The sequence below is a fragment of the Kwoniella bestiolae genome, chromosome 2 (genome assembly GCF_000512585.2).
Source record: "Kwoniella bestiolae CBS 10118 chromosome 2, complete sequence".
NCBI classification, from domain to species: domain Eukaryota; kingdom Fungi; phylum Basidiomycota; class Tremellomycetes; order Tremellales; family Cryptococcaceae; genus Kwoniella; species Kwoniella bestiolae.
Window position 1 is genome coordinate 1,004,572 of NC_089242.1, and position 14,922 is coordinate 1,019,493.

A 14,922-nucleotide genomic window follows, 5' to 3' on the forward strand; every position below is an offset into this window, starting at 1 on the left:
GTTGTCTTTAAGCTTTATACTGCGGCTTCTTCACCTCAATCGTTTGGTGACTGATCGAGTACTCACTTCGTGGGGGCAAACAAGTCTGACGTGGACGTAACTTCTTAGCAGTCTTACACTAGCGAAAGGTCCTTCGTCAACTCTCGAGCTTCATTGTGTATGGATGTACATCTATCCCCAGCTTGACAACGACCTAGACTTATGATCAATGGCCCCTCCCATGTCGATATTAGACGTGAAAAAGTTTTCCATCGGATAGGTTCGTTCGAGCACACCCACCCCTCCTCGCAATTGAACACGACATACTACCACAACAAAGGACGATCCTGCCATAAAGGTGCACTTTTTCACTGCTCCCTGAACACATACGGAGCAGACACATATGACACAAATGGAATGTCGAGGACAAAGGATATTCCTTTCATCGATATCTTTCCTTTCCCAATTATAGGTTGATCAGGAATGACTCCTGGTCTCCGTCATGGTAGAGGTCGCAATCATGTGCGATATGCTCCATATGATTGGGTCGACTTGGAACAAACACATAGAGCTCAAGGCTGGATGGTGCGTTTCTCTCAGCTCCATCTATTTCCATACACTAATCGCAGCAAGGTTATCCATTTATACTAACTTATCGTAGAACAATACAGTACTTTGTGACTAACATCCAATATAGTAAACGATGTTCTCCAGATTCGTACTCTTCTCTCTATTCTCTACCCTCGCTCTGGCGTCCTACATCCCTTTGGCCACTCGAGACGAAGGCACTCAAATCAGCGACTTCAGGTCAGTTTCCAACCCCGGTTTATGCATCACCAACCAGTGGTCCAACGACGTCGAGATGACAGGATGCGGAGTTGAGGGAAGTTCTCCCCAGGCAATGCAAAGATATACATATATATTTGGCCAATCAGCTCAAATCAGGAGGCACTCGATAGTGAAGGACGTAGATACACAAGATTGTCTGGACGCAGGTGATGATGTCTCCAATGGTAGTGGTATTACCGTGCAGAGCTGTGAAGAGGGCAAGGGGTCTCAGATGTTCAAAGTGGGAAGGTCGGACAGTTCGGAGGACGACCAACATAATTTGATGATTGCCATTGGGAGTGGGGACAGCCAAAGTGAGCTCACAAATCGTTCATTCCTGCTGAACAGCCATTTTCATTGGACCCCAGTGTAACTCAGGGGATGAGAGGTGATGCTAAGTTGCAGTAGTGCTGATGATTGCTTTTGTAGAATACTGCTTGGACGTCGAGAAGGACAGCACAGGCTCGTGGTCGAACCCATTCGGATATGAGAAGGAACTACAGGCTTGGGAATGCCATGCACCTGATCATCCCGATGCTGCCCAGGTGAGTCAATCTTTTTTGAAGTGCACTGAGCTTGGTGACTGATTGTGTGCATGCTCCCCCCCCCCCAACTAGCAATATTTCAATCTGGTTTAAATCGGACCAAGGCGGGTTGAGAGGCGAACGATGCTGATTGATGACTATAACTCGGAGCCCGATATCATTCCTGTATTGTATATATCCAGCCATAGAGCATGCATGTCCACAGGACAAGTCCCTTAGGTTTTTCTCTATCTGAACGCCTTGGGCATTTTGCCACGGGGGTGTTGCATCTACTGCCTTCGCATCCGCCTCGAGTAGGTGTGGAACCTCTCACTGATGTACAATCACCTCCTTCCTTGATGCTACATGCTATTCTGTGTAATAGATCTACTCCTAGTGGCAATCACCAATCCTCAAAAAGGGTGCGAAAGATTTTACCTTTCATTGATAATTGCGCTTCCCCCGTCCGGTCTACTTGATCAGCAGAATGAAGAGATTGATGGCAAGCACGAGGAATCAATGGAGTTCCTTCAATCAACACCCCCTCGAGGACTGGATGCACGAAATGGAACGCAATGATATGTACTTTCTTTTGATAGTCAGGCGGTGTCGTACGAGCCTTTGAAGGCGCTCTGACATTGACACTCACAATACAAACCCTACATACGCCATTCTCAGTGTCGAACAAGTTCGATTTCATCTACTTCGCACTATTAATATCGATATCAAAGAACCAAGAAATACAACTTTCGACAAATCAAACCAGACACATACTCAAGTTATTTCGTCACTTGCATCTCACCCTAGACAGAGATGTTCGCCAAACCCCTCTTTTTCTCACTTTTCACCCTCTCTCTCACTCAAGCTTTGCATCTCCCGTTGCTGGCTCGGAATGAAGTAGACCGAGTCGAGATCTTCCAATCTTCGCTTTTAGATCTCCACATATGCGTTACAGAGCAAAATGGCGGTTCAGACGCTATCGCACTATCGATCTGTGGAGATGGCTCCGCACAGCCTCACCAAAGGTTCTCGTTCAACGAGTATGGGAAAGGACCCATCGGGAATGGAGATGGAGAGTGTCTGGATTCCGGGGAGAACGTCTATAACGGTGTGAGATTCAATTTCGTCGATTGTGAAGAAGACAAGCAATCTCAGGTTTTCAGGATTGATGAGAAGGAGGGAGGAGAGTTCATGGTTAAGAATGGGAATGAGGAGAGTGAGTCGATTGGGATTTCTTCAAAGCTCTTCTTTCCTTGACCAGCTGCTTCCGCTAAGAGGGGATATATCACCTTTATTTGTTGTGGCTGACTGCGTGATTATTAGAATACTGCCTTGACGTCGAGAAAGATAGTCAACCTGGTGGACCTAACAAGCCGTATGGATATCAAAGGAGATTACAAGCTTGGGAATGTCATGAGCCCGAACATCCAGATATCAAGCAAGTGAGTACATCATACCTCTGTCTTATCAGGTGACCGAATCAGCAGGCTCTGGGAGAGAGCTGATCAGTTGAGGCCCCGATCTTAGCAATATTTCAGATACTTTGTTGAGCATGATAGCAAGTAATTTACAGTGCGCGGTGATGACTCGCAGTGAATCAACTGGACTCTTGCGCTTCTCCATTGCCTCATACCTGTCTTTACCCTTTTGTTAAGCTCCATGCATGCATGTTAATTAATCTCATTGACTTGCTCTATAAATCTCGGCTGAAGTCAATTGAGTCACCCATGTCTTGATGATGTAATACGAACGTCCGGGTATATCGGAATCCCGACTCGAACACTTCGTTTCGACTTGATCTGTTGGTCCTCTTGTAAATCCATTCATCTGCCCCCACATATATATATATATATGTATACGTACATAGGATCATTGCCCCTTCAGTCACGCTATAACATCATCTGCATATCAAGATGTCTCTCTCCCCCAACCCAGTCATAGCCCCATCTCATATCCTCCAACTCCTCGATCGTCTCCATGCCGAATCGCTAGAACAGGAATCTCAAATCACCGCAGGGAGATTACGCAACAAAGTGGGATTTGACGAGTTCATGCGAGATAAATTTATCGCTCTGGATCAGGATAAATGCCAGTTTGTGTATCAGACTTGTCTATCTATCAGAGCGAGGAATGTCGTTGAGGTGGGTCCAGTCGAATCGAACTTCCTTCTTCCTGTGCCATACCCCTTTGGTCGGAGATTGTTGAGTGCTGATGTTGATGTCATACTACAGGCCGGCACCTCATACGGCGTTTCAACAATCTACCTATCCCTCGCTCTTGCCCGATCATCCAAAATGTACGGACACCAACCAAGTAAAGTCATAGCGACAGAGTTTGAACCTGCCAAAATTGCCCAAGCCAAAAAATACTGGAACGAGTGCGGAGAGGATGTGGAGCGTCTGATCGACTTGAGGGAGGGGGACCTGTTGGAGACGTTGAAGGTGGATTTACCTGATAAGGTGGATCTGCTATTATTGGATAGTAAGTCTTCTGTATTTAACATATTCCTCATCAACATCTGAATCTGTCGAAGCACTTGTATTCCTACTATTGTAGCTGATGTCTCAATTTTGCATCAGTCTGGTCTCCCCTCGCTCTACCCACTCTGAAGATCGTTCAACCCAACCTCCGTCCCGGGTCAGTAGTCATCACAGACAACATCACAGGTTCGGCAGATAGGTACAAGGATCTTATAGAATATCTGAATGATCCCTCGAACGGGTTCAGTAATACCACTGTACCGTATAGCAAGGGATTAGCAGTCAGTGTGTATTTGGGAGGAAGATCATGATTGGTGACAGAGGGTTATAATCGTGCGACTCGCATGAACTTGTCACCTGCACATGATATATTTAAATGCATAAATGATTCGTCAACATGAAAATGAACGAATGATAGAGATACGAATGGTTTCCCTCGGTTATTCGAAACTACTGATATGCTATATACAACTAAACGATCTCACGACATCAATACACACCAATATATCAGGTAACAGAAACGTCTCATATCATCCACCAACCCAACTCAACTCATCTCGTACCTCCCGATACATTCTCTGATCACTTCCATCTGTAGCCCCACCTCCGCTTTCGTCCGATCACTCTCCCTTATAATCCCATTAACGAGTCTCATCAACCACGCGAAATCGGCTTGACCGGGGATAGGCAGGGACGATTTCCTCTTCTGGTCCAGCTTCACCTTGAAATCATTGAAGAACTGATCAGAGACTGATTGAGCTCTGAGCACCACTTCTCTCGGTACACCCGCCATATGAGCAACATCTAACACACACCATCAGCATACTGACAAAGTAGATCAGAGGGGTACAACTCACGGGTACCGTGACTGCTCTCGGCTACTCCTGGAATCAATTTATAGAGGAAGACGACTTGTTGAAGCTCATCATCCACGTGAGTTTGCATATGCATCTTCCGGATATTCGGATGGTACGTGAAGTCGTCCGTAAGCGAGCCGTAATGAGTCTGTGATTGGATTTGGGTGGCATTAGCTTATGTTTTCCGTCTTCATGCACGACTTAGTAATGAGAGCTGAGACGCACCGCGAAGAACCCTAATGGCAAAGTATGAGTAGCCAGTTGATGTAACACTGCTCCAGCGATAGCCATTCCATCGTATGTCGAGGTACCTCGACCGAGTTCTGTGATTGACATGAGCTACTGCCGCGGATCACCAATAACACATGGGCAACTCACCATCAAGAATAACCAACGACTTGGGTCCACCATCTCTAAGAATTTTGGCACATTCGTCTAATTCCACCTTGAACGTCGAAGCGCTTGCGAACATGTCTACAAATACATCAAATCGGTTCAGCCTTGACTCGACACTCGGAAAGATTGAGCTCGCGCAGATTGCACAACGGAGAGTGAGAGTTGAAAAGGGTAAACTCACTATCATAAGCACCCATCCTAGTTTGAATCCTATCAACAGGGCTCAGTCTAGCCTTGGTCGCAGGTACGTAACACCCAAGTTGAGCAAGTATAACACCAGCAGCCGTCATTCGCAACAACGTAGATTTCCCAGCCATATTCGGACCAGTCAACAGTACTTGTCTAGCCTCGGTCTCTCCCAGCTTGACATTATTGGGTATGAATTCTCCTTTCAAATTGAGAGACATGGAGGGGTGTCGGAGATCTTCGAAGTCCACAAATGCAGACGCGGAATCGACAAAGTCAGGTCGACATTTAGGTTCATCCATGTCCAATGACGCTTTGGATAACGACACCAGACAGTCCAGTTCAGCAATGACACTATGGATCCGACGAGTCAGCTTTGATTTTTCCTCTTCTAGTGGTGAGAGAACCCCACCGGACAGTCTTGAGCCAGACAGCTCGATCTTTATCAAACTCCGCTAACAGCCTCTTGTAAAACTCCCCCCTGCAGGTATTGGCGATTTCTCGAGCTTCCTGGATCTCGTTTTTGAGTTTCAACAGTTGAGGAGTATAGTATCTCGTAAAGTTCTGTTCATAATGGATGAAATCTCAGTCGTGCCATCCGAGTCTATGTGGATGCGATAGTCCCTCACCTTCGTTCCACTCTGTTTGATCCAGTGATTGGGTGCCTTGATCTTAGCGGAAATCTCTATCTGGAAAATCTCCTTGGCTCCTTGCGCGCTATGCCAGAAATCGATCTCGGTTTTTCTGGAGTAGGTTGCAGCCATGTTGCCAAGTCAGTGTCAATCTTTCAATGATCAGAACCCGAACAACTTACTTCAAATTTAATTCTTTTCTAGCCTTTTCCAACAACTCATTCAGACGACCAGTGATCTCTTCCACGACTGCATCCGCAGAATCACATTCTTCGTCTGCACCAGGTTGAGGTAAAATCGAGACAGTTTTGTCTAAATCGCGCAGACGTCAGCGAGTCCAGGTATTGTATGGATACGATCCAACTCGACTCAACTCACCACCTCTCTCAACCACATACATCGACTGGATATGTCCAACATGAGCGGACAAGTCGGGTGCAGATCGAAGAAGACCAGCTACGCTCGGCGAGTTGAAGGTCTCTGCGACGGTACGTAATCTTTCGATACCATGCTGTAAAGCTTCGAATGTCTGTACGATATCATCAGTACGATCCTCTCCATCCTCCAACAGGTTTTGCTCACTTCGATCACGTGGAGAAACTTGCTCTCCTTTTCATTTCCAGCATGGATACGGGATATCAAACGCTAAAGGCAATCGTCAGCTCAGAGATGTGTATGCAAAGTAGAAGCCAACTCACCTCCAGGTCTGGGATCCCTTTGCACAGTGAAACAAACTCGCTCGGGAAGGATGTCTCGTTGTTCATGAGATCTTCAACCGCGTCAAGTCTACGGGAATGATCAGCTGGGCACCTACCGATTCTTTCGAACCAGCTCACCTATCGTTTATGGCTTTAGCATCTCGTAAAGGAGCAGTGAGCCAGATGCGGAAGAGTCGTTTGCCTAAGTCAATGTTCATTCATGTTAGCGATAAAGTCACTGTTCTTTTCTTAAGCGGAGATGCACTCACCAAAAGGGGTGATACACCTTTGAAGCAAATCCAGCAACGTCCCTTCTGTTCCACCTTCACCGTTGACCAGCACCTACGATCAATATATCAGTCAGCACCACCCTTCAACTAATGTTACAAATACACTCACCTCCATATGAGCCAAGGTCTGACCGTCCAGCACCAGACTCTTCCCTTCTTTGATCGGATCATACACATTGAAGTTACTCTGAGACACCAGATCCTTGTCCAAAGATAAACTTCGAAGGTAAAATAACAGTCCACCGAGAGCTTCCATAGCAACTTTGTTGTCCTGGTACTGGACGATAGCGTCGGGCAAAGGCGGTTTCCCATCTGCTAATTCCTGCTCGTCGAAAGCGAAGAACTCAGATAACTGATCAAGGGTTTCTTCAGCCGAACAAAACTCCTTTCCTTCTTTGAAAGATTGCCATTGGGTTGAAGATGGAAGAATATTCCTAAGCATTCGAGTGGTGTTGACAGACAAGTTGCCCTAGACACAGTTCTGATCAGCTGTAATCCTGACAAGGCAGTGAACTCAACCCACCTTGGCATACACCAGTTCCCTCGGTCTGATTTGACGGAACATCGTTTCCAACCTCGTTCGACAAACATCATCTTCGAAAGCACTCAGGTCGAAAGATCCGGTCGAAGCGTCCAATGTGCATACTCCGAAGGCGGAAATGCCATCCAAATCAGAGACGAATTCCTATAACAAGCGAGGATCAGTTGAACACCCTATGTAGTCACAGTGCCTTAGCTGTACCACACACCTTGATGGAGACACAATGGTTCGCGTCATCACTACTCAGATAAGCCCCATCGACGATCGTCCCGTTCGTGAACACTTGGCGTAGTTCTCTGTTCACGATTTTAGGTTCGTTGCTATCCTTTCTACCATTGCCTTTGTTTCGAATTTGCATCCTGATCACACAATGAACAGTCAGCACCATCTGCCACTTTGCTGCTTGATGCAATACGGGATAGAGTGGTGGCTTACCCGATGGCGGTCTCGGCTTGCTCCACTATTCCTACTTTATAGCCTGCTCCCAAAAACTTGTGAATCCAGAATTGCAGTGATTGTTCCGGTACACCAACCTAAAAGAGGGACATCCGTCAACACCAAGCCAATTGCCCATGCGACAACTGAACCTGTGAAAGCAGAGATAAACTTGCCATCTTCATCTTGACTCTATCCGTTAACTTCAGATCAAACTCCTGATGCCCAATGGCCGCATCGTTCTCATACAACTCGTAGAACTTGCCCTTTTGGAAGAACAGGACAGTATCGAAATGATCTTTCTTGATTTCCCAAAATTGCGCTTCAAAGGCTGTAAAGACATCTGCTTTCTTATTCTGAATATTGAATTTTGCTTTTGGGATTGCGACGGTCCGTTTATCGTAGTCTGGATGATCGGGGCGATTTCCATCTTTATCCCTGAGGTTTTTTGGCTCCAGGAAGTCAAAGGCTGATTCCGCCGCCCTTTGTTGCTCTTTAGCCACTATCTTGGATCTCTCAGACTCGGTCAAGAACATGTGATTGGAATCGTTGGATTGTAGCGGAGTTTCGGCACCGTCCGTCTGAGAGTTGTTGTGGTTGACGAGTGGGCGGGGTCCAGGTCGAGAAATTGAGGATGATGCCTCGGCAGTAGAAGTGTTGTTGTACCATGATGTCGTAGGTTTTTTCGGCGCAGGCTTGGGAGCGACAAAGCCTTTCTTGGGAGCAGCTTTTTTCTTTACTGGCTCAGGGGAAGCGGAGAAGGCAGAAGGAGAGCGGGAGATGATCGAAGCGTCGTATTCGTCGGCGGCAGCAGCTAAGTATCGAAATTTTAGCTTCCACCAACCGAACTTGTTGTTCTTGTTAACGGAACTCACCCATTGCTGCATCGTCAGCTTCGTCAAAAACGAAGTCATCTCCATCCGAATCTTCCTTGAGACTCTTCCTGGGTTTCCGACCTGATGAGGAATAGTCAGCTACCTTCGCACTCGAAGCTGTTGGAAGATATCACCACATGTGACTTACCTGATTTGGCCTTCGAGATGACTTCTTCCTCCGATCCCTCAGAGTCAGACTCCACGTACATTACCTTCCTCTTGGCTCTTCGTCCCTATATATCAAAGATAAGCTGTGCAGCTCTTGTAAGATGGCAAAGCAAGAATATGACACTCACCATCTTGATTGGAGATCCATCTGCTTCAACTTCTCCCCCATCATCCATCTCAACATCCCCATCCACCTGTATCGCATTCCTCCTTCCATCTCTCCCATTCGAATCGGTCTTCGCAGATGACGGTCCAGACTCGGGAGGCGGAGTGAGTTCATCTTCACTCTCTACAAAATTGTTCTTCCTCCCAACTAACGGACTGGATTTGGTGACGAGATCCTTTCCTTGGGTGGTCCGTACTACAGGTGAGCTGGCTGGACCAGCAGCAGCAGTCGAGGAGGGCCTTCTGATTCCATTGTTTGCTGTGGCAGGGGAGGAAGTGGGATTGGTGGAAGGCGGTCTGGGACCAGGTTTGGGTGCTCCGAAGAATGATGCTAAGGTTGCTTGCTTTGTCCTGCCAGACATGACTCCTCGTCAATAGATATTACACACGGTGAGAGTGCGAAAAGACACAGAGACAGACATGGATACATACGCTTTGGCATCTTTCGGTGTTGCTCCCTCTGGCTTTGTCTTTGCCATTTTGACCAAGTCTGATCACTTCTACTGTCAAGTTGGAAGTAAGACGTAAGGAGTGATGACGTTGAGAAGCGATGAGTGTGTCGATAACGATAGTTGACTATCGGCCGGATAATCTAATCAACCTCGAGAAGGAAAGAACGCGTTGACGCGTTTGATCAATGGTACTCGTGAAGACGTGAAGGAAAAGTAATGTTCTCGATTGATTGGAAGCGCAAGTGGATGAAAGTGGAAGTCGGCCGATTGAATCGGAAGTATTCGTGGGAATGCTTGTCAAGAAATCGTCACGGTTGAGTGCAGTTGAATCAACTCTACTCTCTTAGGATCTAGGTTGAACGATGGCGTTGTTAGATTACGATAAAACCCATAAGATGTGAACATTGCGGTAAGGAAAAAGGACGAACTACGAGGTGGATGATCGGACATGAACAGTGTGAGCATGAACCTCCACCATCGCGTAGTGCACCTGCTAACCCATGTGTTCCTGGTTCAAATGCAACCAAACAGATGATAATATGGGATAAACAACTCCACATCATGCTAAAATGACCTGATAATCCCAAAACAAATCCAAATCATGGTTGACGTGGATGATCTCAATCGGATTTTCACGGTAATTTGTGGTATATCACGTGACAATTTGTGTTTCTTACCAGCCTCTCAGCCATTTATCGCGTCTTTTTGTGTGAGCAGATGGAACATTACCTGAACGCGAAGTGACTAAGTGGATCAATGGACGCGTCGTTTATTTATTTCTGTTACGCTATGTCACCATCATCCAACATTACTTGTCCTGAGTAGAGACCATCAAGATCATAGACATATATAAGACCTATTCTCTAACCGAAACATTTCTTCCTTCTTCTCTCTCTTCTCTTCTCTTCTTCAAGTACAATACTTTCCATCCATCAATATCGTTGAACGATCTTGACTCCATCTTCTCATCCCTTACTTGATCTGCTACTGCTACTACCATCACCATGTCTGCCGTCGAAACACCTTCCAAGGCTGCTGCCTCTGCCCTCGCCGAGTTCAACCTCAACACCCCTAAAAAGGTATCCGAACCCTCCTTCCTCCACAAACTCCAATCCGTCTCCAAACCTGCTGAGAAGCCTGTAGTATCAGAGGAAGACAAGGTAGAAGAGTACCGAACGAGGTTCGTCGGTGATGTCAACTGTGAAGAGAAGGATGAGCCTCTCTTGCAGGAGACTAACTCGCGATTCGTCCTTTTCCCTATCAAATACCGAGAGGTGAGTTAGCTTCTTGAACACTACCCACCTCACATAAGCTAACTGTCTCTTCGGTATTCAGATCTGGCAAATGTACAAGCAAGCTCAAGCCTCTTTCTGGACCGCCGAGGAAATCAACCTTGCCCCCGATCTCCACGACTGGGAGAACAAGCTCAACGACAACGAACGATACTTCATTGAACGAGTCTTGGCTTTCTTCGCTGCTGTGAGTTTTATCCTCTGCCTCCTTCACCTTCACAGCTGCTGATCATCTCAACTATCCTATAGTCCGATGGTATCGTCAACGAAAACCTTGTTGAACGATTCTCGGCCGAAGTCCAATGTGCCGAAGCTAAATGTTTCTACGGTTTCCAAATTATGATGTGAGTTGGGTTTTATATCATCGCCGTGTCTCTCTTTTCCCTTCTCAACCACCCTCGACGTCTCCTTCTGCGCCTCCTATCCGATCACCGCATACACGTTGCTGACTATACCAACTGTTGCAGGGAAAACATCCACTCCGAGACCTACTCCCTCCTCATCGACACCTACATCAAAGACAACGAGCAAAAGAATTTCCTCTTCGACGCCATCGACACCATCCCATGTATCCGAAAGAAGGCCGACTGGGCTCTCAAATGGATCTCCGACGAGAAATCCACTTTCGCCGAACGATTGATCGCCTTCGCCGCCGTCGAGGGTATTTTCTTCTCTGGTTCTTTCGCTTCCATCTTCTGGTTGAAGAAGAGAGGTTTGATGCCTGGTCTTACCTTCTCCAACGAATTGATCTCTCGAGATGAAGGTTTACACACCGATTTCGCTTGTCTGCTCTTCACCCACTTGAGGAGACGACCCCACCCCGACACCATCGCTAAGATCATCAAGGAGGCTGTAGCTATCGAACAGGAGTTCTTGACTGGTGAGTTACCTCTTCACATCCCTATTTTAGCTACGACTGAGTACTGACGTTTTGATTGGTACGTTTAGATGCCCTCCCCGTATCATTGATCGGAATGAACTCCAAATTGATGTGCCAGTACATTGAATTCGTCGCCGATCGATTACTCGTCGCCCTCGGTAACGACAAGATATGGAACGTCTCCAACCCATTCGACTTCATGGAGATGATCTCATTACAAGGAAAGGCCAACTTCTTCGAATCAAGAGTATCTGCTTACTCCAAATCAGGTGTTAACCAGAGTGTCGGTGCTGCCGCTGATCACTCGGCCGTCAAGGCTGGTTTCACCTTGGATGCTGATTTCTAAGTTTCTGGATCCACCCTCTTTGTAACGAATATAAACCCTTTTAGATTAGATGGACGTTCCGTACCCGCTCTGTAATAGATCTTTTACACTGTTGTCACATTTTGTCTTGTACTTTGTAAGTACTTGGCTTTTACCTAATTTATAGTATATACCAAATATCATCTTTGCTCGCTTGACGAAATATATATGATGAATGAAAAATGCATATTCTCTGCACAGGATTCACCGTGTTGATGGGGCTCAGAGCAAACGAACATATTTTCTCTGATAGCATGTTGGACGGCAGAAAGGCATTGATTTCTAGTATAGCTGTCCCAACATGATATATCTGATAGCACTGACCTTGATTATGCATTGATTGACTGCCGCAGTGTTTCCTACAAGACACCTACAAACCTAATAAATCCGATACATGCCCGTGCACATCTACGCACACACCTCCTCGAAGTACTTGCAAAATAGATGATTGATGTTACAACCCAATATTTTCATCTACGGCCATAGAACCCAGAAAATGCCGCATCCCGTCCGCTCTGCGAAGCCATCCTGGGTATCGCTCGGTTAGTACCAAGGTGGGGGACCACTTGGGAATCCCGGGTGCTGTAGTTTTTGTTTTTGGCCAGCAATCAACAATTTTTGAAGGAGAAAGATACGTCAAGAGATGATGAAGAAACGATGTTTTCTGAGTGTTGGGATGAAGGTGTATGGGAATTGAGCTAAGTAAGAGGGAAAGGGAAAGGTATGATCAAAGGGGTTGGACAAATGCACGGATCACATACACACACAGACACAGGATAATTCTCCGCGTAGCTTGATATACAGGACAAGTCACTGATACTGCACGTTTCTGACATGCTATACTACTATACTACTATACTACTTTACTACTATAGCTGCTATTTAGCTACTATAGAGACAGGCTGACTCTCGTCGATACGATCCAGATAAATATACTATAACTCTGTCTGGGTACTTTCGTATCTCACCTCACCTCTTCAAGGATAATACAGCACTAAGAGTCACGTGAACTCTCTTAGCTCAAACGCGTCATACACCGTGTCCAGTAGTCGGCCGATCATCAAAGCGCAAGCTCAACCCATCTGAAAACGTCTAGTCTTTGTTTGTGCCGAGACAGAGCTACATTCACCGCACGCTCAGTGGATAATCAAGGATATCATTGGTCGATCAGACGGTATAGAACGAAAGTGGAGAACGGGAGAACGAAATGATCCCAAGGTATACAACATCTCCTTCTTCGATATTCGGATACTCTTCGAGATCGATCAGGATCAACTCGATATTGAGGAAACATGCTGGACCATCGACATTACGATCCTTCACGTCTACTCAGAGGAGACTCGCTAGGACACACGGGAATTTGAGCCATTATGATGTGTTGAGTTTGTCGAAGAATTCGACAAAGCAGCAGATAAAAGCTAGGTTCTATGAGGTGAGTTCGTGTCGTTCAGAATGAGCTTGCAATCTGTTGTGTCGACCAGCAAGAGACACTTATCCGCTGGCATTGTTATTGAAAGATATACAACAAGACTGGTTGAATCAGAATAGAATGTAGAGCTGATTTGACTTGTAATTTGGCTTTTTAGCTATCCAAGCAATATCATCCCGATGCCAAGGGAGGAGATACAGCCAAGTTCCACGAGATCAACGATGCCTATGCTGTATTAGGAGACGACAGTAAGCGGTATGTCATCTTCATATCCCCATCATCCTTCCTCTACCTAATCTCCAAGCTTCATCTGACGAAGGACCCAGCTAATCATTATATCTTCGATCGTACAGCCGCCAATACGACATCTCCCTAACCCCCGCCTCACACCACTCCCACCCTTCCCGCTCCCACCAATACGGCCATGGCCACGGCCACTCCTCCTTCTCGCCCCGGGATCCATACCTCCATCGAGCGGCCCAGGGCCCCCATCGCGCATGGTCCAACGCGAACAGCACAGCTTGGAGATCCGGTCAGGCGCCCAAGACAGAATCGTACCAACCCTTCGGTCGGAAGACACCACCCAATTTCCAGTACACTTATGAATACGATTTCAACTATAATCCCAATGCCCGGACGGCCAAGTCTGGTAATAGGCGGAAGGGGCCAGATGGAGAAGAGGGAGAAGGGGAAGGGGCAGGTGGAGGAGGAGGGGTATGGAAGTTCTTGGTGACTGTTGGGTTGATATTTACTGTTATTTCGCTTGGGGGAGGGTTGACTGCTAATTCGGAGGGGGCTGAGCGTTGGGATGTAGTGGTGGGTCTAGAGGATGAGTGGGAAGAAGTGGCCGGCTTGGAAGAGAGGGAAGTGGTGGAATATCAAGCTAGAAATACGGAATAGACGTTTAGACGTTTAGACGAGAGGGCAAATGTTTCATCAAGCAGATACAGCCACCGGTCAGCCTTGAAGCATACGAGTCGCTCAAGGAGTTGGAAATGTCCAATCAAGACCGGAGATCGACCTTGAACTAGAGCGTTCATCGACAGGGGAAGGCGAGAATCACTGCGCCAACTTGGGTAAAGGTCATGAAGATCATGCCGTGAGGTGGCTCACTTGGTATAACCTTTAATTTTGATACTTTGTAGTGGTCTTTGCCTTCTCTGGTCCTCTGGTCCTGCCCATAGTCAGTAGAAATAGATGGCATAAGCGTGACGACTCTGCGCTGGCATCCTGCTATTTCGTAATGCATCATTAGCAATGTCAGACTGTTGAATACAATCCATTTGTAATCGGTTAACAAATCTGCAAGTAACCGGTAATCATCGGTGTGCCATCCGCCTATAGTCGAGGTGCTCGTGTGTTCTCCGCAAAATCAGAGTTGAAGTCGATCAATCATTATTATGTTCATTCTCAATCTCCTTACCACTATCATCTCACATCGAGCCCACTGC

At 46.6% G+C, this 14,922-nt stretch overlaps 6 protein-coding genes and 1 non-coding gene across 7 annotated transcripts; 6 read left to right on the forward strand and 1 right to left on the reverse strand.

Moving 5' to 3' along the window:
* Positions 1 to 682: 682 nt before the first annotated feature.
* I302_103513 (uncharacterized protein) lies at positions 683 to 1,445 on the forward strand (the record flags this gene model as incomplete). Its single annotated transcript, XM_065869680.1, has 3 exons — positions 683 to 1,121; positions 1,237 to 1,352; positions 1,425 to 1,445. 3 exons carry the CDS (start codon positions 683 to 685, stop codon positions 1,443 to 1,445), a joined length of 576 nt encoding a protein of 191 aa, XP_065725752.1.
* Positions 1,446 to 2,144: 699 nt separating this feature from the next.
* I302_103514 (uncharacterized protein) lies at positions 2,145 to 2,897 on the forward strand (the record flags this gene model as incomplete). The annotated part of the gene is made up of 3 exons (XM_019188882.2): positions 2,145 to 2,547; positions 2,655 to 2,773; positions 2,859 to 2,897. The coding sequence occupies 3 exons, from the start codon at positions 2,145 to 2,147 to the stop codon at positions 2,895 to 2,897; spliced, it is 561 nt and encodes a 186-aa protein (XP_019048444.2).
* A 347-nt stretch (positions 2,898 to 3,244) lies between these two features.
* On the forward strand, positions 3,245 to 4,122 carry I302_103515 (uncharacterized protein; the record flags this gene model as incomplete). The annotated part of the gene is made up of 3 exons (XM_019188883.1): positions 3,245 to 3,472; positions 3,563 to 3,812; positions 3,911 to 4,122. The coding sequence occupies 3 exons, from the start codon at positions 3,245 to 3,247 to the stop codon at positions 4,120 to 4,122; spliced, it is 690 nt and encodes a 229-aa protein (XP_019048445.1).
* A 236-nt stretch (positions 4,123 to 4,358) lies between these two features.
* Positions 4,359 to 9,533, reverse strand: I302_103516 (uncharacterized protein; the record flags this gene model as incomplete). The annotated part of the gene is made up of 22 exons (XM_065869681.1): positions 4,359 to 4,615; positions 4,669 to 4,816; positions 4,894 to 4,991; positions 5,047 to 5,142; positions 5,246 to 5,604; positions 5,663 to 5,814; positions 5,880 to 5,994; positions 6,065 to 6,194; positions 6,261 to 6,411; positions 6,465 to 6,527; positions 6,581 to 6,668; positions 6,719 to 6,782; positions 6,850 to 6,922; positions 6,980 to 7,339; positions 7,394 to 7,555; positions 7,620 to 7,770; positions 7,847 to 7,944; positions 8,023 to 8,660; positions 8,722 to 8,802; positions 8,870 to 8,954; positions 9,018 to 9,405; positions 9,487 to 9,533. 22 exons carry the CDS (start codon positions 9,531 to 9,533, stop codon positions 4,359 to 4,361), a joined length of 3,804 nt encoding a protein of 1,267 aa, XP_065725753.1.
* Positions 9,534 to 10,510: 977 nt separating this feature from the next.
* I302_103517 (uncharacterized protein) lies at positions 10,511 to 12,024 on the forward strand (the record flags this gene model as incomplete). The annotated part of the gene is made up of 5 exons (XM_019188885.1): positions 10,511 to 10,780; positions 10,842 to 10,985; positions 11,048 to 11,142; positions 11,266 to 11,678; positions 11,747 to 12,024. The coding sequence occupies 5 exons, from the start codon at positions 10,511 to 10,513 to the stop codon at positions 12,022 to 12,024; spliced, it is 1,200 nt and encodes a 399-aa protein (XP_019048447.1).
* Positions 12,025 to 12,517: 493 nt separating this feature from the next.
* On the forward strand, positions 12,518 to 12,632 carry I302_103518. Its single transcript, XR_002022014.2, has one exon. It is a non-coding gene; the product is annotated as a 5S ribosomal RNA (ribosomal RNA).
* Positions 12,633 to 13,249: 617 nt separating this feature from the next.
* Positions 13,250 to 14,371, forward strand: I302_103519 (uncharacterized protein; the record flags this gene model as incomplete). Its single annotated transcript, XM_019188886.1, has 3 exons — positions 13,250 to 13,474; positions 13,629 to 13,726; positions 13,825 to 14,371. 3 exons carry the CDS (start codon positions 13,250 to 13,252, stop codon positions 14,369 to 14,371), a joined length of 870 nt encoding a protein of 289 aa, XP_019048448.1.
* Positions 14,372 to 14,922: the final 551 nt, after the last annotated feature.